Source organism: Neolamprologus multifasciatus, chromosome 20 (genome assembly GCF_963576455.1).
Source record: "Neolamprologus multifasciatus chromosome 20, fNeoMul1.2, whole genome shotgun sequence".
Taxonomy (NCBI): domain Eukaryota; kingdom Metazoa; phylum Chordata; class Actinopteri; order Cichliformes; family Cichlidae; genus Neolamprologus; species Neolamprologus multifasciatus.
The window spans coordinates 21372244-21397554 of NC_140458.1; the positions used below are offsets into that span (position 1 = coordinate 21372244).

General features: G+C 40.9%; 2 protein-coding genes across 4 annotated transcripts in view; one reads left to right on the forward strand and one right to left on the reverse strand.

Annotated features, from left to right (window-relative positions):
* The window catches only part of klhdc8b (kelch domain containing 8B), a 232759-nt gene that overhangs the window by 15346 nt on the left and 192102 nt on the right, over positions 1-25311 (forward strand). The window lies entirely within an intron of this gene.
* On the reverse strand, positions 15401-16809 carry LOC146494902 (uncharacterized). Its single transcript, XM_085145127.1, has one exon. The coding sequence runs from the start codon at positions 16654-16656 to the stop codon at positions 15457-15459; it is 1200 nt and encodes a 399-aa protein (XP_085001253.1). The 5' UTR covers positions 16657-16809; the 3' UTR covers positions 15401-15456.

A 25311-nucleotide genomic window follows, 5' to 3' on the forward strand; every position in this document is an offset into this window, starting at 1 on the left:
ATCTCCGGTGTTGTCTCAGATAAGAATTTGCCATTCTCCTATAATCACTTTACACACATCTCACTTCCTTCCTTTCCTTCCTTTTTTAGCAGTCTGCCCCACTATTCCTTTGGTGACTTAGCCGTCCTTTTATTTTTCTTTCCCCTCCTCTTGATTTTATATTTCAGACTTATGTACTTGCATCTCTGATGTCATGTTGAACACCTCTCTCTGTGGAACAGACCGGTGCACTGCTGTGTTCTCAGAAAACTTCAGATGTGATGGGAGCTCTGAGCTTCCCGCTCTCTCCTCTCTGCAGGATAGCGCGTCACTCAATATGCACTGCAGGGTGAGATGTTAAACTGAATGAATCATAAAAGCCCCTCTATCAGCACGAGTTAATTTCACTTACAGAGGCAATGGAAACGTGTAAATGTGCAAGGGAAATGTAAAGTCTTAAATATAAAGAAAGAACAACCTTGAAATGCAGTGTTGCATGGCTCTACTGCAAGAAATCTAAAGTGCACAACTGCAGGATAAAACATTGCACTCTCCAGCACAAAAGAGACGAAGACTGTTGCAATTAAACCAGTCAAGCATTGACATTATCTCCAGTCCAGTGTGTGTGTGTGTGTGTGTGTGTGTGAATCTGTGCCTTAAAGAGGATTAAAACTCAAAGCCAGCCTTACCAAAATAAATAAATGGGCTAATGTAGCATGCTAGTCATTTAGAATTGTGCTGAATCAAACATTACATTACAATATACCTTGAGTGTAATAACTATACACTACCATAGTGGTCAAGTCAGATCAAAATAAAAATCATTTGTTTGAAACGATCTAAATAGTAGTAAATTAAGTGCATTGATCCATCCATTTTCTTCCACTTATGTAAGTCACGGTGGGAGTGGTGAATACAGTCTATGTTAGCCCCCTGTTGCAGTGCTAACATTCAGGCTCACATTCACACCTATGGTCAATGTAGAATAACTAGTTACTTGGTTAAATGGACTGGTTCTTATAAAAGCTTTTCTATTCTATTTGAGCACTAAAACAACATGTCTTATTCACCTACTCTTTGGTTTTTTATGTTGAAGTGCTTCTTATCTAACATTCACACTCTACACTGTGCATTCCCTCCTTTGAGCAACAAGCTAACGCCACACGTCATTCCTCTAGCACTCATCTTTTCAATCATATTAAGTTGATTCTAAAATGCTCCCTTGCTTTATGATGTGGTCTCATTATTGTTGTGATTTGTTCCAACATGCCTTGCTAACCCTAACCCTGAAACCATGCACACATACAAACGATCGTTTCTTTTTTAACCATCATCACTCCCATAGAAACACAGTCACTGTTGTTAAGGTTTGTGTGTTTATATATGGAAAAGGGGTGTGGCAGCATGCATGAGCCCATTAGTTTAGAATGAGTCTGACGGTCTAACATATGCAGTATGATAAGAACCAAGTTGGCCAGTGTCACTTTCATAAATCAGTCAGTTATTTTGCGTATGCACTTATTGTTGTGCAGAGTAGGAACATTTCTTTGCATGTCAGTGAACTGTATATATTAATAATTGGTTTTAGGTCTGATATGGTGCATATCAGACCTATGATATGGCTGTAAATGGGCTCATGTCAGTGCAATTCAATTAATAATAAAAGTGTTGGTAATAATACTTGTAGTGGTTGTTGGCTTCACTCATGTATGAAAACACAGTGAATGTTAATTATTCATCTGACTCTTTTAAAAAAAAAGTTCATTACACTACTGGATATGATGAAAAATAGCTGTTCATAAACACCAAACAAATGAATAATAACATATTCATTCTTATTTTATAATCATAGTATAAAACAAAGCAGTAAGTTACAGACACTTTAAGCATCACTGTTTATGTTGATAATCCTGGCACCAGAGACAGTTTATTCAGTAAATTTTATTCATATTGATCAACGTGCCTAAGAGAAGTTATGGAACATGCACCCATAAATGATAATCATTATAGATTTACTTTGTTAGCTTACACTTTCATTGACTGCACACAGAGTTATGTTAGTGTTACATTAGTTAATAGATAAGTAGTTTACTTTTTGGTGATTCATCATGAATCACAATGACTCATGAATGGTCTCTGCTTCATTACACAAGAGCTCCAAATATAGAGCTGATATTGGTGGATTTAATTTTATTAAAGTGTTAACATGTCAATTACAACGATCGTGTTTCTCAAAGTAAATGTTCTTACTCGTGAATGCCATTTTGAACTAATGTTTTCTTTCTGTAAAAGACAATACAAGTTAGCATCAGTGGTTCTGTAGCACACATGGGCTGAAATGGGCCCAGGTGTTGGTTGTCCTCACAGGGAAAAGCCTCTCTATATTAATTACAACACGTGTCAAATCTTCCGCTAGTGAGGAAAAGGTCATGCTGTTAGAGTAAGTTAGTGTGAGACATCTGTGCTGGAATGGTTTCTGAGTTGATGGTGATAGATGATACCGGTGGCAGAGAGAGACAGTGTTGACAGCTTACAACGATAGGACACTGGGTTAATAAGAGTAGAGTTAGGTGGAGGCCATAGAGTCAGGATGTGAAGGTTAATGAGTGTGTATAATGACTGTCAATCCCACGGGGGAAGCCCGTAATCAAAACAACTTTGATTTGAATGAAAAGGTGCAAAGTGTAAGTATCAGTGTACACACTACTATAGCATTGCCAGGTATTTATTATACTGTAAGTAGCGTTTTATATAAATTGCATATTCTCAGTTTTTTTTTATTGCTCATGCAAAGTCATGATGAATTGCAGCTTCTCCTAACCTAGTTGAGCATTTCTTGTTATGAATTAATCCCATAATAAGGCTTATTGCAGTACCAACACAGGTATGATGAGGGCCAGCTGATGGGCCCGAGTCCATTATGGAGACAAGATTCCTTCCTTCCTCTGAATGACTCACACCTGTTAACATAAGATCATTCTACGAATCAGCCTCGAGAAGCTGATTAACAATTGTGTGCAAATCTGTCACAAAGGTACACAGTTGTTTTACTACATATTACAACTCAGTATACAGTACTGTATACTGAGTTGCATAGATAACGAAGTATATAAACAGTATATATAAATAACGAAGACCCTTTGAATAATTTAACTGGAGAGTGTAGATATTTCATGATACATATTTTCATTATACAGTTGAATACTGATTGGTGTTTTTCTGGAAAAACCACCAATCAGTATTGGCCAGTCTCTCTCTCTCTCTCTCTCTCTCTCTCCCCAGTAAACTTTAAACTCTTTCAGATTAACTGAAGCAACTATGACATTTATGACATTTCTGTCCCAAGCTTTGACACACATTTTCCTTCTTTGTCTTCTTATGCCTCAGTCACACAGCCCAGAGACTGGTCGATTTCCTTGCTAACTTCTGATCACTAGCTAAAAATGTGCATTCCTCAACCAGTTGGCAAGTGGTTGCTGCAGGTTGCTGACAAAGACTATGAAAAACCTCCCTATGATTGTTTGGGTCAACAGCAGATTGCTGTGGTTGCTTGTAGTTTGCCTGGAAACACTTGCTAACTAACCACCTAGCTGTAGTGAAAATGAAAGTCTGTTTTTTTTACTTTGCACTCTTTCAAGTTCCACCGCAGCTTGGTGGTTTGTTAGCAAGTGTTTACAAACAAGTCAGTGTGTTCCAAGCAAAGAATGGAGGACTGTGGCAATGAGTTTGTGACCATAGTAATCACAAGGGGTCTAGCACTGTATATCTAAGTGAAATAATTGAAAAAGTTGCTGAAGCTATAGTTACATGTTGTAATAATAGATACGCTGAAATAGTTCAAGTCTCTATTTTTCATTCAGCTTCAGTATTTTATGTCTTTCTTTCTATTTTTCCAAACAATTGCCCATCAGGTGTTGGAGGGAGAGAAATGAAGTAAAACAGAGGCAGAAGAAGAAGATTAGTCTCCTTCTACAAGATTAAATTAAATTAAATACAAAAACAGTCTGTATGTACCTGTGGGGTCGTGGCGCTGGTGACGTGCTTGCTTATCAGTTTGTGTTACTCTACCAGCCTTTATCACCCCCCACGATGTCATTAGGCTGTCTCCGTGGAGACGGCTAGTGAAGCGACTGATTGGACAGTTAACCTCAAGGGCATGTGCTCTGACTGGGCTTGCTGTTCCTCTTAGTGGGGCTGATGGAAAATGTGCGCCAGAGAGAAACGCTTTCATTTAGTCTGCCCGGCAGACAGTGTGCGTTGGTATAATTCTCCTGCAAACACATTTTTCTTTGCTCTTACTTGCCTCATTGACTGTGACCATCCTCTCCCTCTCCTATCTCTTTCTCACCAGCACTTCTTCATGTGTTTTTACTCTGTAACATCTTCTTCTCTTTTACTTTGTTGCTTTATCTTCCTTTATCGTTATCTTTTTATGCAAATAGCAGCTGCTTAGCATTTTGCTTCCAGCTTTGCTCTCCTCTGCCAACATTTTCTCCTTTCTGAATTTTTTTTAACGCCTGCGCGACAGAGACAAATGTTCATTTTTCTTTGACAGTGATGAACCACTATTTGGTGGACAACAGTCAAGGTCGTAATTTAGGTCTTAACTTAAGAATTCGTATGCTAAAGTTCAAGTCGTGACCTGGAGTCTATTTCATTCTCAGAATCCTCTCAGACAGATCTTAAATTAGCCCAGTTATCAAGGACTCCCAGTTTAAGAGTGATTTAGGAAGAAGAGAGACTCCCTTGACCTTAGTCAGGAAGGGTGGCTGACTGCATTGCCAGGTCTGACACCTTTTTAAACATGTGATTATTTAATCTAAAGAAGAAGAAGAAAGGCAATCGCAATACCAGCATGAAGAAACACCATAGAGCAGGGTTACTAGTGTCCATTACAGATATGTGAGATTTGTCTTGTCAGAATGTTATATTATATATATGTGTATCAGTCTTATAACACATTGTTAAAATGTAAAGATTTGCGAAGCCAGGAAGAATAGATGCAGCCAGTGGGGATCTTAATAAACCAAACTAAACATATGAGGGTCCTCAAAGTGTTTCATGACCGATCACTCCCTTGTGTCTAGCAGGTGCAGGAGGTGCCATAGGGGTTTTTTGCAATTTGAAGTCATGGATAGAGGCCATGGCGATCTGATCCCCAGCTACTGAAACTAGCGTAGGGTGAGGAGCTCAGTTATTTAGAATGGACAGAGAGTAGAGCCACTACTCTCCAGACAACTGAGAGGAGCCACTTGAGGTGGTTTGGGCATCTAACTAGGTAAGATGTAAGATGTATCATGTCTTACCAGGAGGAGGCCCTGAAGCAGACTCAGGACACACTGGAGAGATTATGTCTGTCGGCTGACTTTGGAACTGGACTTCTCTGCTTAGACTGCTGTCCCTGCGACCCAAACCCGGATAAGTGTCAAAAGATCGTTGGCAAGAAATGCAATCTTAGAATTGGGTCAAACAGGGAAGCAGGCCCAATCATAAAATCTATTCTGGACATTATGTAATTATGAATAACTCTTAAGCAGTGATGGGAATAACGGCGTTGCAAGTAACTTTTTTTCAGTAACGAGTAATCTAATGAATTAGTATTTCTATCATTACAACGGCATTACTGTTACTAACAAGAAAATGTGGTGCAGTCGCGTTACTATTTTTCAACAGACGGTTGAAGCTGTCTTCAGCTTACTGCATCTTATATCAGTTGCACGGAAGTAGCTGTAAGTAATCTGGGCGCTACAGCTTTAAGCAGATGCGCGCGCTCCCACAGGCGGCAATCACACTCACTTTTTGGCACAACACCTGAAGCTAAGGGGGCAAAACAATCGCATGAGTGCTGATGTTTGACTGAGCAAGTTTTGAGATGTGAGAGATTTGTGATGTTCAGCATGTTTGGAGTGTGTAGTTAATGTGCTGTCTTGTGTAGTTAGTGTGTAGTGTTGTGGATAGTTTTGTGTTGTTTGTGAGGTGACTGCTGTCTCCAGGTAGAGAACAGGAGTGATACACCTGCTGCTGTCAGACCTGCAGGTATCAGGCTGTGATGTTCTCCTTTATAGTGGACAGAAATTATTTTTTTGGAGTGGCACAACTAATCTGTGTGGCATCTTATTATCTTGTTATACATCTTGTTATATAAATAGTTTGAAATGTTTTTAAAAAAATCAAGGTAAAAGGTAAATGGCTGAAAATAACTTTGTTATTTGCAAAACTTGTGCATAGGATTTTAAAATTGATCATTTATATTTGCATTTAAAGTTATGAAATATGATTCATTAAACATGTTTGTGGTTGTTACAGTAAAAAATATAACTTTTTCTACTCTGATTTTATGTTTTTTTGTCTGATTTTAGATCAATTGTGTTAATACAGTATGTCAAAATGAAAACATAACTGTAAATTCAGACACGTGAGGCTGTGCTGAAAAGGATGATACCAAACAAGGCAAAGTAAATAGTTTTTAAAGGTGAAATGTAGAGGTAAAATCAAAAGTAGTTAAAAATGGCCAATTATACCCTGGAACCCAGAGGGTTAAACATTTTTTTTAGTAACGCAATAGTTACTTTAATTAATTACTTTTAGAATATTGTAACTCAGTTAATTTTTTGAAGAAGTAACTAGTAACTATAATTAATTACTTTTTCAAAGTAACTTGCCCAACACTGCTCTTAAGCTAGACTTTAACGTTTATCTGAACCTCGAAACATTTTACAAGAAGCCTGCTCAGGATTTACTGACTTTTATAGTGCTGCTGATATGTGCCTTCACTAAATCTGACAGAGAGGTTTTCCTTTTTCCTTTTTTGTTTTATAGACTGCTTTGTGAACAATTTTATCTTCTGCAAGATTGAGTCCAAACCTTCAGAAGAAATTTTCAAAAACATCATAATTTTAAGACTTTTCTTAGAATTTTGTCACTTGAAGCTACTCTTAGAACTAGAAAGCTTTGTGAATATGTGCCCTGGGTGTTAGCTGCCACTTGACCTGCTGGTGAAGAGATACAAGAGCAAAGTAGTTCTAGCCAGTTATAATATAATTGTATACGAGTGTGTTGCTAAACATTGTACCTTTTTGTTAATTTGTGTATATGTACAGTCACACTACTTGACCTAGTTTGAAATTCACCATCCTGTGCATCTAGTCATTCGTTCTTCTTTTGAATCACTGTCTAACAACTCAGGCTTTAGGGAAAATGTGAAGACTGTGGCAGAACCCATTAACCTGTGTGCTAAAAAAGTAACAGGGACATATGTGCAGTCTGAAGAAAGAATCTGAAGACCCAAGAAAAGTTTACCTTTTTACATTAAAACTTTTATTTTTAAATAAATAAAAACCTGCCACTGCCAAGGTTGCTAAGGTACCTAGCATATGTTTCATTAGCCCCAAATCATGCAGGCCTAAAGACTGGCTGACAAGTGGTTGCTTGATGAAATAGGTGAAATAGGTCGCACACAGGTTACAGCATACTTGCCAACGTTGAGACCTCAGAATTAGGTAGTAATTCAAATGGGCTGTTGGGGTGGGGGTTTCAATTCAATCTTTATTGGCAGACTTCATGTCCATAAAAAACAAGACAGAAACACCCCCCCAACAAATAAGTATATAAAGCATTTGTAAAAATATAAAACCATAATATACATAAAACACAATTACTTAAAATAAATCAATAAATACACAAACACTTTAACCAGTGCTTTCTCAGACTGGATGAGTAACGGGAACCACTCACTGTCGGATCTGTAAGTGCTAAAATTATACTGTTACTCGAACCATCCAGTCGTTCTCTAAAATTGAACATTAACTTTCTTAAAAGTGGTTTAAAAGCCCAAACACCTACAGCTACAAACATCTGGCTGGCACTACCACTTCTAGGTATCCTGCAAAGGATTCTCATCGCATCATTATTGTAATGTTCGAACTTTTATTTTGAAATCACTGGATGTAGATAGGTACGCTGGCTGTGTGTTCATGTGCTAGCTTAGCAGTTTACATTTGTGTGGATGCGCTGTTCTATATTTACGGAATAAAAGAATCTGTATGACGACTCCGAGGCGATTTCTTCATAAGCAGTGAAGACACAACATGGTGTCAGAGTGAGTAACTCCTCAGCGGACCCACTCAAAAAAAAAAAAATAGATAAAAAAAAGGAAGGAAGAAAATGGAGGCCTACGGTGTACCAGCCCCGAGAATGGACTGGGACTCGTCCAACCTACCCGACGCCTGGCGCCGCTTCAAACAGCATGTGGAGCTAATGTTTTCTGGACCACTCAAAGACAAGTCAGAGGAACAAAAGTGCAGCTTCCTACTTTTGTGGATCGGAGACAAAGGACGAGATATAAGTAATACGTGGAACCTAACAGAAGACGAAGCTAAGGTGCTACAAACGTATTACAACGGCTTCACAACGTACCTCACGCCGAAAGCTAACCCTATATTCGCCAGATACAAATTCCACGAAAAAACACAAGACAGCGGTGAGTCCTTTGAGCACTTCGTCACAGAGCTAAAACTCCTTGTTAAAGACTGTGATTATGAAAAAAGTGAAGAAATGGTCAGAGACAGAATAGTTTTTGGAACCAACTCTCCTCACGTCAGAGAGAAGCTACTCAGCCAAGGACGGACTCTTACGCTAGAGAAAGCTATAGACATAGCCCGCTCCTATGAGCTAGCACAGTCACAGCTAAAAGCTATGACTAACAACAACCATGAAGTGCATGCCGTACGTCGCAAAGGCGCAAAACCACAAAACTTACCGCGAACCAGCAAAGCAAGTGAAAATTTCAGACACCAAAACAAAGCCTGCATGGCATGTGGGAGGAATCACGACAAACAAACTGATTGCCCAGCCAAAGGAAAGCAGTGTCTGAAATGCAATAAATTCAACCACTTTGCAAAAGTATGCAGATCTAAGAGCAACGTGGAAAGAAAAACAGGACACAGAGAGGTGCACACTGTACTAGAGGCTAACGATTCAGAGCCAGAGCTGTTCATAGACACCATAGCTGCAGAGGATGATGGAGACAGTCCGCTTGCAGACATACTACTGGGACCAAATAAGATAAAACTCACCTTCAAGTTGGACACTGGAGCACAAGCGAACATCATACCAGCCAACACTTTCCAAATGCTACAAACTCCACTCAGGGAGGACAAGGACAAACTGTTTGGCTATGGGGGCCACCCGCTCAAAGTCAACGGACACTGTGAGTTGATTAGCAGATACAAAGACCGAAAATCAGAACAGATGTTTCATGTTGTTGACTGCACCGGCCCACCAATATTAGGCTTCAGAGCATGCAAAGCCCTTGGACTCATTAAGGTTGTGTACGCAGTAACGGAGAGCATGGAAGCAGGGCAGCCCACCAAAGCACCAGACATCATGAGCGAATATTCTGATGTTTTCAAAGGCATTGGGGAATTCCAAGGTGAGTGCAGTTTCACCGTGGACCCGACTGTCGCACCAGTCGTGTGCCCACCAAGAAGAGTGCCTTTTGCCCTCAGAGATCGGGTCAAATCAGAGCTGGACAATATGGAAAGAGAAGATTATCCAAAAAGTCACAGAGCCCACCAAATGGGTCAATGCTCTGGTAATCTGTGAGAACCCGAAAAAACCCAAACTCCGGCTGTGCCTGGACCCAAGACCTCTAAATAAAGCCATAATGAGACCACACTATCCACTCCCCACTCTTGAGGATGTGACACACAAGCTTACAGGTGCAAACTTTTTCAGCATCCTTGACGCACGTTCCGGCTATTGGGCCATCAAGCTAAGTGAAGAGTCATCCTTTTTGACTACATTCAACACAATCTTCGGCAGATACCGTTTCCTCAGACTCCCCTTTGGCATTGTGTCTGCTCAAGATGAGTTCCAGAGGAGGATTGACGAGACATATGAAGGCCTGGAAGGAGTGGCAGGCATCGTTGATGACATCATTGTGTTCGGAAAAACAAAAGAGGAACACGACAAGAACCTCAAAGCCATGCTCAACCGCACAAGAGAGAGAGAGGTTTAAAACTCAATCCAGAAAAGTGCAGCATCGGTGTTACAGAATTGAGTTTTTTCGGACATAAGCTCACAACCAACGGACTGAAACCAGACCCACTCAAGGTAAAAGCTATCAAAAACATGAAACCTCCAGAAAACGCTGCAGAGCTGGAAACAATCCTCGGCATGGTGAATTATCTCGCCAGATTTGCCCCAAACTTGGCAGAAATGAGTGCGCCACTCAGGCTGCTGCTGCGCCAAGACATGCCGTTCAAATGGGAAGAAGAACACACGCGTGCTTTCCAGCAAATCAAAGACACCCTTACTGCCGAACCAGGGCCAGTGCTTGCATATTTCAACCCTCAAAAGGAAGTAACTCTACAAGTAGACGCATCTAAAAATGGACTGGGTGCAACAGTCATGCAAGAAGGAAGGCCGGTCACATACGCTTCAAAACTGCTTAACAAAACAGAGCAAAACTACGCCCAAATAGAGAAAGAACTCTACGCCGTCCTCTATGGCTGTAAAAGATTTCATGACTACATCTACGGACGTCATATTACAGCTGAGTCGGATCACAAGCCACTGGAAAGTATACTACGCAAACCGCTAGCCTTGGCGCCGCCTCGACTACAACGTATGCTGCTTGCTCTTCAGAAGTACAGCATAACACTTGTCCACAGGCCTGGAAAAGAGATCCCAGTAGCAGACACGCTATCAAGAAAGTCAATAGACGACAGTGACAGCTCACTAAGTGAGGAAATGGAAACACAAGTACACACAATCATCCAGACAGCACCAGTGAGCACAGAGAAACTGGAATGCATCAAAACTGCCACGGCCCAAGATGAACAGCTCTCTACCCTCAAACGCATCATCCGGTCAGGCTGGCCAGAGACACGCAAAAAATGCCCAGAACTTGTCAGTGAGTACTGGAACCATCGTGATGAAATCACTGAGGCAGATGGACTTCTCCTGAAAGGTGAAAGAATAATAATTCCGCACTCGCTGAGAAAAGACATGCTGCAACGAATACACACGGGGCATTTTGGAGTCGAAAAGAGCAAACACAGGGCACGAGACATAATGTTCTGGCCAGGCATGAGCAAACAGATTGAACAGACAGTTATGAAATGTGACATCTGCCAAACGCATCGCAGCTCGAACCAAAAAGAGCCCATGCTGCCTCAAGAAATCCCAGAGAACCCATGGCAAACTGTGGGGACCGATTTGTTCTCATGGAACTCTGAAAACTACATTGTCATTTGTGACTACTTAAGCAGATACTTTGAACTCGAGCGCCTGCCAAACATCACCACAGCAGCTGTGATTCACAAGATGAAAGCCACATTCTCCAGACATGGCATTCCGAAGAAAGTCATAAGCGACATAAGTAGGGATGGGTACCGGTATCCGGTGCCATCATGGCACCGGTTCTGACATAAACGGTAGTAACCAGACCGAAAAGCAGCGCGCATTTCGGTGCTTTATTTCGGTGCTTTTTTTTCCTGAGCTGTGATACACTTTCTTCTTCCTTACATTTCTATTGGCGGTTGGCAAACAACTGAAAGGTGCATTACCGCCACCAACTGGTATGGAATGATACACTTTAGATTCTAGCCAATCATTTTACGTTTCGAGGATAGTAGGCGGGTCCAGGTACGTACGTTCTTTTAGAGCAGAGCTACAGATTAAAAATGCCCAAGGCAAAGCGGTCAAAAGTCTGGCTGTACTTCACAGCAAAAGATGCAAACTCAGCAGCCTGCAACAAGTGCTTTAAGCTGATACTGTCAAAGGAGGTAACACTTTAAATCCGATGAACCTAGCCCTGCCAGTGAAGCAGAAATGATGATGGCAGCAGCAGCCGTTCTTCTCTGCGTGAGTAGCTTAATGTTGTTCGTGTGTAATTTACGTTGAGTAAGCTAACCGCGTTATTAAATTAATGCATGTAACGTGAACTAGCAAACACCATCATAGCTACATGCGGCTGTCTTCTTGTTTGATGGCAGATACTCCCTTCACCCTGGCCAAAAAGGCTAAAATGACCGAAGAAAAAGTGGAAAACAGCTAAACATGAGAGGTTTTTGGACAAAGTTTGTGTTTTTTCCATTGTTTAAGCACTGCTTCCAGCCCAGAGTGATACTATATATGCCCTATACCTGCAGAAAAGACTAACATTGTTATCTTTTTACAAAAAAACAGCTGAACATGAGAGGTTTTTGGACCAATTTTGTGTTCTCCATTCTTTAAGCACCGGTTTGGGCACCGTTTAAGCACCGGCACCGTTTCAAAAGTACCGGTTTGGCACCGGTATCGGATAAAACCTAAACGATACCCATCCCTAGACATAAGCGACACCCACATTACCCCCAGAGCAACGGCTTAGCTGAAAAGACTGTCCAAACTGCAAAACGTATTCTGACAAAAGCAAAACAGGACAAGATGGATCCCTACTTGAGCTTGCTGGAATACAGGAACACACCTGTTGATGGCCTTAAATCCCCAGCCCAAATCCTCATGAGCCGTAGATTGCGCTCCATTTTGCCCTCAACAACTACACAGCTCCGCCCTCAGGTCACCCCACAAAGCCTTGTGCAAGAAAGACGGGAGGAATGTCAACTCCGTCAGAAAAGACATTATGACACATCCGCCCGACCCCTGCCGACACCGCGGGCTGGCGCACTAATACGCTACCAGCAAGAAGATGGAACATGGCAGCCAGCCACTATTGTCAAACCAGCAGAGACCCCACGCAGCTATCACATCAAAACAGGTGATGGTCAACTCCTGAGACGCAATTGCCGACACCTTGTCAGCGCCCAGGACACCTCGCCACGCACTCCCACACAAACTGGCGTTTGTGATGATGCGCAAACCACTCAAGACATTGTTCCAGAGACCAGGTCTCCCCACCACACTCCAACTACAATGACTGAACCCTGCCCTCGCACCAGATTCGGCCGTGCCATCAAGCCAAGGCAGGTCCTTGATTTGTAACCCCCCCCAAAAAAAAAGGGGAAAAGAAAAAAGAGACACTTATGCAGCAGAAACTACAAAAGAGTGTTGAAATGTTTGGAAACTTAAGAAGTGTTGAAATGTTTAAAAAAAATAAAATAAAAAATGTTTAGAATACACATACAGCAGCATAGCATATTGAAACTTAGAAGTATATTGTTTATATCTTATTATAGTCTCACTACCCGAGAAGCGTTTTTGTTCGTTAAAGGGAGATGTAATGTTCGAACTTTTATTTTGAAATCACCGGATGTAGATAGGTACGCCGGCTGTGTGTTCATGTGCTAGCTTAGCAGTTTACATTTGCGTGGATGCGCTGTTCTATATTTACGGAATAAAAGAATCTGTATGACGACTCTGAGGCGATTTCTTCATAAGCAGTGAAGACACAACAATTATATGCAACATGCAGCTTCAGCATGCTACATTGTTTGTAGGATGACCACAAGGGGGCAGTATATAGCGGTGTGCAATACGCTTTAAACAAAGCCACTTTAACTGGAAGTGAACAAAAGCTGAATTTGCGTGCAATAGTATTTGCCTGCACATAGAGCTTGCATCGTTGTCTGTACATGTCATCATCATCATTCATTTGCTCAGTAATAAAGTGACCGAGGTATTTCACCTTTTTATGAACTTCAAGAGTTTTTTGTGCCAGTTTAAACAAAGGGAAATTTAGCTGTTTATCCTGCTTGGTTCTACATATCAAAAAGATCAAAACAGCACTTTTAGCAGCATTGTACTCAATGTCATATTGCACACCATATTCAGTACAGACATTAAGAAGATCCTGTAATCCAGCACTACCTGGACTAAAAACAACCAGGTCATCTGCATACATAAGATGATTTATCAATGTTTTACCTAATATACACCCAGTGTTACAGGCTCTCAGCTGTGTGGACAAATCATCAACATATAAATTAAATAAAATTGGAGACAAAATCCCACCTTGTCTGACACCATTGCTGACACCAAAGGGGGCAGAAATACTGCTTCCCCATTTAACCTGCATGTTCTGATGAGCGTACCAGTAAGAGAGAATCCTCACGATGTATTGAGGAACTCCCCGTGTCTTCAATTTATCAAAAAGTTTTCTGTGGTTCACTCGCTCAAAAGCCTTAGAGGCATCAATGAAACACATGAGGACAGATGAAGTTTTAGCCCTATACAAACTGACTATTTCCTTGAGTGCATATATGCACATGTCAGTGCCGTGCTTTGGTTTGAAGCCAAACTGATTATCCAGAGAAGAGATGAACACACTAACTCTGTCAAACAAGATTCTTTCTAACACCTTAGATAAAATACTGGCTAGTGCAGTTGGCCTGTAATTATCCAAACAGCTCACTTTTGCAGCTTTGTCCTTCATAACTGGTACCAGTAAAATACACAGCATTGAGTCTGGTAATATGCCATGAATCATAAACCCAGTGAAACAGAGTGCTAAAAGAGGAGCTAGCCTTAAACTAGCATGTTTTAAATGTTCTGCAGTGATGTGATCCAAGCCAGAAGCTTTATTATCAGACAACCTATGAATGGCTTCATATACTTCATGTGTCCCTACACGTATTGTGTCATTACTCATGTCAAGATTGTCCTCATATGGATCACTTTTTATACAGTTAAACAACACACTGTAATGCTGTCTCCATAATGCTGCAATGTTATCTGCCCCAGAAACACCTTCAACAGTTGATGGTAGAGATGGTTTACAGTTATTAAGAGCTTTCACCTCTTTCAAAAAATCTGCCATATTATTACACAGCATTTTCCTGGCCAAAGAATCTGCTCTCAGCATTTGCTCATTTTTAGTTATACAGCGAACAGCGTACTTATATCTGGCATTCGCACATTTTTTTCTGTTCAAATTCTGGGCCTTGTTTAGGTCTACCAGCCATGGCCCAACATTTATAAGCTATGCGAGCTTCATCATGGTACATGGATACATGTTCTTTCCAGCCAGGTCTGATGTTAGGTTTCTTATGCTTATATTGTTTATCAAGCAATGTACCACTTTCATACAGAGCAGTCACTATATCATCATACATGGAGCAGAGTAAATGTTTATGCACAGCATTCTTACAGTTGACATCCTTGCACAAAATAGCTTCTTTGGGCAAAGAAATGTTGTTCAGATGTATATCGGTATTACTATGATAAGCTAAGAAATCATCTTCACTACATGCTGACCAGTCTAATTTTACACTGGTAGCAATATTAGTAATATTATTCCCAGTTGTTGCTGGCATTTGTTCCACATTCACAGTAAAACCAAAAGGTATATGATCTGACACAGTTACCTCAAACGTAGACCACAACAGTTGTAAGATAATATCCTAATAGACATCTTCATGTTGATACGTTGGTACCAAAAGGCGCAGTTATCTCCCCTGTTGGATCCCCTGAGCTTGGCACCACCGTACCGGGCTTACGAGGTTCATAAAAACGCCGGACCAGAGCCCCTTCAGGCTAGAGTTCAGGATTGTACATTTCACCCACATCATTACATTCAGCAGTAACCTTGAAAGAGCCGAACCTGCTATGTTTACCAGCAATTTTTTGACAGGTCACATCTCTTTTGAGTTTCTCTCTCAAATACAGAGCAAGAGTTTCTGCATCTACATCCAGGGCAAATTTAGTGGCAAACACGCTCACCAATTTAGTTTTCACAGTTCTGATTGTACTCACAGCTCCAGTGCCAATAATCGATACAGGTCCAGGCCTCTTATTGTGTCCAGTGGTAACAGCATGCATTCCTGAACCCGAATTAACCTTCTCCAGCTTGTGACGAGGCTTGCCATTTTTCACAACTTTACTCCATTGTGGGGAGCATGTAGAAAGCACTGTCTCAACGGGATCCTCCGTTGTTGCTGTAGTTTCCATATTACGACCTGAGGCTGTCGTCGGAGCCCGATCTTGACCACATAGCAACATCTCCGGACAAAACGCTGACACTGTGCTTGTCCCAGTCCTTGAAGCAGCCAAAGCTCCGGCTTCCTGCCTTCTGCGCGGGCCACCTTTACTTCGACTCCCCCACCGCTCCTCTGCGTGTTTCCCCAGGGGAAAGTGGGAAGCGGTCCCCGACCCCTGAGCATTCAGCGTAACAGGCTCAGCCGGTACCTCAGGCCGACACTCAAGAGCAGTCACACGGTGGTCGACCTCCACAGCATTGGTCATGACTTGCTCGCAGACATCCGCCTGTAGTTTAACTACATGTTTTAAAGCACCCACCTCAGCACACAGCTGGTCCATTCGCCGTAGTAGACAACACACATCCATGCTGGAGTATGTAACAGGCGGCAAATCATCCAGGTGATGAGATACAAATCTTGGGATATTCTCCCCACACTCATTCAGCACTTTAAGACAGAGTTTAATATTGTTGGCGTCTTTATGCTGTCCTTTATGTCCGACGCACCGCTGTGAGGTGGTGGGGCAGAGCTCAAACAAAACTTTCTTGGAGGCTTCAATCCCCTCGGATTCAAATGTGTTTGTGGCCAACAACACAATTTCATCCTGACTTAAAGTTTTGATTTTTACAGCAAGGAAATTAAGTAGTTCATCCTCTACAATTACCCTTCCATCAGTTGTTTTATATATCTCTGGTTTTAATCGTGACCGTTTGAAAGTCGGAGCTACGTCTGCACCATCACCTGCTACATCCGCCATTTATTTATTTATTTATTTATTTTTTATACATATACACATATATATATAAAAAACTTGAATTTTACAGTGTTTATATATCAGATAAAATAAGTTAAATGTCACTGTTATTATTGTCCGGCTGGAAACAGCGGGGGTGTCCAAATTCAGAGGCTGCATTCTCCACCTGGCCCACCTTCGTGGTCTAGGTGGGCCAGGTCCTCCGAAAGCCGGATAGACCGGAAGTGAGCGACTGTGAAATTGGACGGTCTAGCCTTCAGAATTACATCACGAGCTCTTTCGGTGGAGTGAAACTCAGCTGTCTGCTTCTTCCATTGCTCACAAACAAATAAAACACTGAAAATGCCAAACAATAACATTTTTAAGTTATCTAAGTGAGTTATATATCATGTTTAACCTGAGTAGCGAAAGCCCGTTTGACAACAATGTGCCAGGACTTTGCTGTTCTCACCGGCTCAGAAATTTGAAGTTTTTCCATTTTTGGAAACTGGAATTGGCTGGGCCACGCTATGAATTCTGGGATATGGTTTTTCAACTTTGTTGTCCGGGTGGAAAATTAGGAGAAATTCGGGAGAATGGTGGCTCCGGGAGATTTTTGGGAGGGGCACTGAAATTTGTGATTCTACCAGAAAAATTGGGAGGGTTGGCATGTATGGGTTTCAGTGGTTCACTGGAAACCTCTGTGCAATCACTTTAGTGAGTGTTTGCAGACAAAGAGCCTCACTTGCAATCAATGTTATGTTGCTAGCAGCCAAGCAATCACAAGGACATTTTTATAGGGCTGCAGCTATCGATTATTTTAGTAACTGGTTATTCCATTGATTAATTCAGTAATCGGATAAGCAATTTATGTGTTTCTGCGTATTTAAGTGAATGAGTGAGTTTGTGTCTGTAAGCCTTTAAAGGAGAATGTGGTGGCAGCAATATCAGCATTCTGAAGTTTGCCCTGTGCTTTGATGCAACATTTTTCGTACTGCTGAAAACAAGATGTTACGATGGTGTAGACCAGGGGTAGGCAACTCCAGGCCTCGAGGGACGGTGTCCTGCAGGTTTTAGATCTCACCTTGGGTCAACACCTGAATCAAATGATTAGTTCATTACCAGGTCTCTGGAGAACTTCAAGACATGTTGAGGAGTCGGTTTAGCCATTTAAATCAGCTGTGTTGGATCAAGCACACGTCTAAAACCTGCAGGACACCGGCCCTTCAGGCCTGGAGTTGCCTTCCCCTGTTATAGACATTAATTAATGCTAATAATTCAGTATCCAACCTAAAATCCCTCAGGTTCTGCTGAGTTCTACTGGGGCAAGTACATTTTTATTGTTTTGGGAAAAAAGCTTGATTTTTATTTTTTATTTTAAATTTCAGCACAATTTAACTGAGACAGTATTTTATATTACTTCACTTTCAAACTAAAAAAAATTATGAAATCCTTGAAATAAATATCATCTGGTACAAACCTTGCCCCCCTTTAGACTCATTCCTGTTCACTTCCATGTGAAATAGGACAGCTGCTATCAGCCTTCAGCAAGCTGTATAATTCAAACATGGTATAAGTTAAAAGTTCATCTGCATATTTTAATACAACCTCTGGAGACTAACTGCAGATTTTCTCTGTATAACCCAAACAGCGATGGATGGAGCAGCTACAAAGTTCACTTTTCTGTTTAGGTGCTTTGATGAAGGACTCCTCCTCACTTTGTCCCAGCAAAGGTTTTGCAGCCCTACATTTTTGGTGCATCACCTCCTTTGTGAGTGGTTTCACCCAGCGTCAGCCAGCAACCTCCAGCAAGCACTTGCCATGTGATGGGGAAAAACACATCTTTCCTTAGTGACTGGAGGTTGCCAGGGATCAGCCGTCTAGTCTCAGACTTGTGTGAGCCTCTGTAACTATGTACAATCTCTTTGTAAAAAAAATAAGCTTGTTCAAGACAGGGTCATCCCCTACGTCACTACACATAGCATGTGTTATAGATTTAGTCTGTTGAAGACTGGTGACTGGCATTTTGAGTACATAAAATATATATATTAAAAAAAAAACAAAAACAAACAAACAATCAGGTGAGCAAAGCATAAGATCTATGCAGCATGAAGAGGTGAAATTACCTCTGCTCTCCTCCTGTGACACTAACTGTGTCTTCTGTGACTACAACTTTATTGACATCTGCATTAACACATGGCAGAGATGAATGTAGATCTAGGAGACGGGACCATGGGATTGCACTACTTCAGGGTTGGTAGTGAGTATGCTCATGGCATCAGCTGGAGAAAACATCAGACTGCAGGATCCCAAAAATAAACTAGTTTATTATTAGATGACAGATTTCTTTTTTTATTAATCAAAGGGGCCAGAAAGTCAGTCCTTCTTCTTCTTGCCCATTTTAACACTGTACATGTGCTCGTCTCAATACGTAAAGTGAGAGGAACAACTTACTGCTGTGTTCGAAATCTTTATTTATGTATTTATTTTTGGTATTAGCTGGCCTATAGCCTTGTAATTATATATGTGCTTACCTAAGAAACTAAATTATAATTACACTATCAAAAAAAAAAGCTCTATTACAAACAGGTACAGTGAAGAATGCAACCAGCACATCACAAAACATGGCTTTCTAAAAGCTTGATGTGCTTGTGTTGGAGCAAATACTTTTGGAGGACTTCGCTTGATACAGATGCAGTTTGTTTCAGATGCTCACTTAATATTTTGTTTGGCTTCCATTTTCCAGTGTTAGTGCCCACACTCTTCACAAGTACCTCAGTGGGTACTTTGGTATGTTACTTCTCTGCCATGCAGCATCCACAGTATTGCTTCAACAAAGCAGTTATTTCCAATTTGTCTGAGCCAGATCAAAAAAAGCAGTATTAATGTATTAGTACGCTACTGAAAGTCACAGGGTTGGCTTGTGTTTGCTTAGAGTAACGAAAATAGCTGGAATGAAAATCCTCACAAATTCAGCCCTCTATCAAACCCCCCTGGTGGTATTATAGGAATGATTCAGTGTATAATGCAGGAATCCAATTTAACACCTCAGAGAGTACTAACAGCTCAACACTAATGTTTCCAATGCAGCCCCAAAGGAAATAATATCTAAGTTTTCTTGGCATCTAATGGAGTTTGCATGTCTGTATAATTTTCGTGTAAGATTCTAGTTAAAAATGCTGAATTCAGCTCTACAGGCTGGGACTGCAGTCATGACAGCTGGCTCTGCAGAGGACTCAATGCATGGACCCAGGATAACAGCTACACACCCAGATGCACCACCTTTTTCAGTAGCAAGAGCTCACGGAGTCCAGTACATTACCCTTTAGTCTTTGAACAGTGGAAAGTAAATGCCTGTGATTAGAGCACAATGTAGCTGGGAGAATGTAGACATCAGAATTATGAGGACTAGACTTTTTGAAAATGAATTTTGAGCATGTCAGCCTACAGAGAAAATCCATTGCATCAGGCTTTAGCAGTGATTGAACCTGTTGGGCATTGCATGCTATGTGGTTGCTTAAAAAATAGTTTTTCACATTTGGTGAAATAAATGCCAATATATACATTCCCCTGAATCATGACAGGAGAATAAAAAAGGCCAAAGATGGAATTAAGTTGTTGCTTAATTGCAGCAACTTAATTGCCCATATCAAGCCCATAAAATGACCTGATCAGAGGTCATTGTTTATGCACAGCTTGTGAAATGGCCTTTTGAAGGGAACTTAGATGCCATTAGTCTCAGACTCAGACTTATTGCCATGAAACCATTTGACATGATACAAATAAAACACATTTTCTTGAGTCTCGTTAAATGCAAATGACTGAAAACTCATTGAAATGCATGACTAAAGTCTGTGGTCATGCATCTGAAGATTTTATGTATCTATTGCTGCAGTGGTAAGGCCTTTCAAACATCACACAATATGATGAATATCCTGTAGAACTCTGATTATATACTTGACTCATCTCATGCAGATGATAATGCCTGTTTCTCCCCTCTTCACCAAACAAACCTAAAAGAGTCTGTTAAGTCTTTCACAAACACCATTTTGTGCTGGATGATAAAATGAATGTGGTCTTACCTTATGCAATAAAGCACACGCAATTCATGTGCTAGTTGAGATTCAAAGTTTGTACTTTGGTCTGACAGCGGTCACCAAAGGTCTGAATCACCTTGCTCCGTGGGGCCTTGACTGTTGTTGCTGCAGTTTTATTCTTTGTAATTGCAGTCGAGGCAAATTTACTGAACTTATCCACCATGACCAATAAACTGTGACGCAAATCTTCTGAACAGCCTATGCACAAATACTCTACAGAAAACAGTTCCAGGTGCAGATGTCTTATTGGAGATCAAAGGACCAAATTAGTGCCAATTTCCGACTGCGAGTATGGAGGTAAGATATAATGTAGGTGATACTTATTCATCATGTTACGTTCACACCAGACGGAAATTTCCAAGCTAACAGGCTAGCCTGGAATCCGTGTAAGTTGAGCTTTACTGACACTGCCACACATCACAGTTGTGCACCTTAATTATTTAGCAGACTATGTTATCCTCACCTGCTTGTACATGTAGAAGCGTGTGTGTGTGTGTGTGTGTGTGTGTGTGTGTGTGTGTGTGTGTGAGAGAGAGAGAGAGAGAGAGAGATGTGGGGGGGGGAGGATTCTGTGTGGTTGCTGCTTGTTGGACTGAGGCCAGCTGGAAAAATGTACCAAACTGTCCAAACCTATTGTGCATGATTTAATACTTAACTAACAGATAATACTTTGTTTACCTAATCCCACAAGTGTTTCTCTGAGGGTCTGGATACACCTCAGCTCAACAATACCTATTCTATTCTCCGAGGCAGACAGGAAGACCTTCACAGACAAAGACTGAGCCTCTGCAGCAGACTCAAAATGCCAGCCACTGTGATAATGGCCACATTATGTAACTGACACAAGATCTCTGTGAGGCAAAGTGATATTTTTCCCCTCTCATCATCTTATTTGATCAAATGTCCTCCAGTCTGGCTTGAGTTTAAGCTTCCTCACCAATTTGCTCACTGAAGGATGGAAACACAAACCAAATGACTGTTTGATTTTTAAAGAAAAGACTAAGTCCCTGATGAAGCGCAACATTCCAGTTATGCTCACTGTTCCCTGATCTGACGAGATATTTTGGGCAAAGCAGCGCTGTGAAAAAAACACCATCTCATTAGTTCTCTTACACTTGCGCTGATATGTGGTGAATGTGTGTGTTCACATGTATCCTGTCCAGGGCTGTGTCACAAGATAAGATCAGCTATCTATCTTTGGCAGTGCCTTCAGTCACTTATCAGTCATACGTGATAATAAAAGAAAATGTTGCTGGGGTGTTTGGGAGGAGAGGGGCACATGTAGCAGAGGATATTAAACAGAATTGTTTCCGTCTTCTGTCTCACTCTGGTCTGCTTAAACCCATTTCCATGAGAAGGTGGTTTAATTTCCTTTAAACACTTTCTAGAGACCCATATATGTGATCATTCTAAGTAGCCTCTGATGCACAGTCATGCTAACATTAGTTCAAAGTGGAACAAAGTGATACCATTTCAGCATGTTCCTATACTGTAGGTCTTGAGTAGTCATGCCTCTAAATATCTCCTTTATGGTGCACTGCTCAGTCGCACCCGTGGCCCTGATTGGTTTGATTACTCCTTGTTTGCCTCATAATTGGACTAATTACATTTAAATATTAATACTGATTATTACATATCAATACCATGCTTTAGGCCTCTTTACGTCAAATGTCATGCCATATCAAAGCAAGATGCTATAATAAATCTGATAAGTGATAAGAAAGTGGTGGTACTTAAATCCCCGCAAAAAAGAAGCTATAATAAAAGGATCCAGAGATTGAAGGTGGAGGACATTCATTATCTGGCTGTCCACTTCAATCATTAGGCTGTTGCACTGTGTCTGGTGGGAGGCAACTTGTCTCCAAAGAGCAACGGTCCAAATGCAATCACTCGCAAACCAACAGGGTTAGGGATAAGGTTAGGGTTAGGGCTGGAATACAAGGCTGGAAATGTGTGTTACCACTGGGAGTGTCATTCTACTGAATTTGGCGCATCCCATGGGGATGCGGAAGGTTACCTTTTTTCATTCCCATGGGACACCTCGGGACGTGACAAATCTTCGGTATATTAGCCGTCGGGAAGGAGAATGCTCTGCGCAAACAGGTCGGCAAAAGTTTGCAAATAATTTCTGTCATTAAATGCAGACAGATTGCCAACATGTTGCAATCAGTTTGAGTCAGTCTCTTGTGATCATACAACTTGTCTGTGGCACTTCTCTTTGCAATAGGCGCCTCAACTCAGCTGGCTGTATAAAACAGTTGCTAAGCTCCTGTGTCATTTTGCAGTTAAACTGTCCTGTGGCAGCTACGTCACCGTTTCTGGAGGAATTCAGGAATTTCTGTTTCTGCTGCTGTATTACTTTCAGTTGCAAACTAAGCTGCATCCTATTACCATTTTTTGTCGTCTTTACATACCAAAGTCGCTTTGAAAATGGCAACTGACTGCAAGTGGTCAGCTGTCTTCCAAGTGACCATTTGAAAGGTATGGGACTGCAACTTAAGTGAACATGGTTACAGTAGTATGACCACCACATCAATGGGGTGATGTCCAACTTTCCCAATGGGTTTAAATATGTGAGAAGCTGAAACTTTGCAGAAAAGGAAATGATTTATTTTTTACTTGACTTGACTTGAGCAGAGAATCTGAAGGTTCTGAGTGGTCTAAACGTGTAGCATGAGTAAATATACACGACTGAAAATTAGTGCTTTGGTGTTTTTAGGGCTATAGCTACCTGATCCTTAAGATCCTTTAGAACATGACTAATAAAAATCAAATAGAGAAAATACAGCAGCTGTTGTACCAACCAAAGCATTTGATTAAGTGAACGGTAGCACTGGGACATGTGGTGGAGTAACAGGCGAGTCAAGAATAAAATGAGGAATTCCTACTATATCCTACATTTTTATCCCAGATCTTTTACTTCCTTTTAAACAACCTGAGCGACATAGTTGCTGGGCTATGCCTAGGACTGTAATCATACTATTTTATTAAATTACCTATGAATCACATCAGTAGCCCTTCTGCTGACATTGTATAAACATTACAACAATCATTGCAGCCATGATTATGTAACATAAGTTAGAATGTGAATGTGCAATGACAATGAGAGAAAAAATTCTCAGAAGAGAAATGAGACATGGGACGAGGACGTGGAAGTGGGGAACCAAAACACAATGTATGTCACATTTAAATTATGGATAACAAGCAGCATTAAATTTTCAGACTGAATGTGGAAGAAGAGCAGCAGGCAGGGAGAGAGAGAAGAGCAAAAAGCTGTCTTTGACTATTTTTGGGGTTTGGGGCGGACTTGACTATCACCTTATTGTTCAGCACAAGAGAAAACAGCCCTACTGATGAAATAGCTATGAGGAAATTAAAAGATCTTTAAGTATTCATAGTAGAGTGCGAAGGAAACAGAGCAGCTGCTGCGATTACGTGCCTGTCTCAACGCACTTCACAGTTTCTGCATGGAGGCTCTCCAGCTCTGAATTGTGGGAAGTGAAACATAAACATATTTGACCTTTTTGTTGCACAAGATGTCTCAAGAGGTTGGCAGACATCCTTTTTAGAGATGAGATCCGCTGGCAAGAATCAAATGACTACTCTTGATTTTTAAGCAATTGTCAGTTTTAACTCTGCATGTGTATTATGTGTATTGTTTCTCTTAAGTGGACCACATCACGGTCCACACTTTGAATCCTTGAAGTTGATGTTTTGGTTGCTGCCAAGTTAGTGTCTCAGAGCCAAAGGTGGCCGTATTTCAATAAAAGACTGGAATGTTGATAAGCTTGAAAAACAGGCTGCATTCATGAATGAAATAAACAAAATCATGTGTAATATAGTGATGGGATTTCCGGCTCTTTTTAGAGAACTGGCTCTTTCGGCTCGGCTCACTAAAAAGAGCCAGCTCTTTCGGCTCCGAACCGGCTCTTCAGGTTGTTTTGTTGCTTTAATTAATTTATTATTAAGAATAATATAAAATTATGCACAAAAGGAATTACTAACGTAAAAAAAGTGGTTTTATTTATATATGTTTATATATAAATATATGCGGTGGCCCCTAGAGACAAAACACGTACAAACTCCAAAACACATTTCTAGCATGAACTGAACTTCCAAAGCAGAGCTACTAGATCACTTAAATTACACAATTGAAAGCATGAAAGCATATGTGTATTGTTTGTGTATTTATACACAGGCACTCATATATATTAAAATAATTTCAAAACAATGTTCATTTACCTGTTACTACCACACACCAAATCCGGTCGTTGGTACTTGCTGGCTTGTGTAGCCACTAGGTAACAAAAGCTCAACACTGCACCTAGCATCCTGGAGCACTTCTGTTGTCTTTTGTACGTGTTTTGAGTTTATATGTGCTTCTGAGGTTTTACGTGCTTCGGAGTTTGTACGTGTTCTTACGTGTTTTGGAGTTTGTACGTGTTCTTACGTGTTTTGGAGTTTGTATGTGCTTCAGAGTTCGTACGTGATTTGAAGTTTGTACGTGCTTTGTCTCTAGGGGCCACCGTAAATATACTTTTATTTATTCACTCCACATAAAATGTAATAAATAAATCATATA

What these genes read in the sequence shown, in the direction of transcription:
- LOC146494902 (XM_085145127.1), bottom strand. Translation starts at nt 16,656, where the DNA reads ATGGCGGATGTAGCAGGTGATGGTGCAGACGTAGCTCCGACTTTCAAA.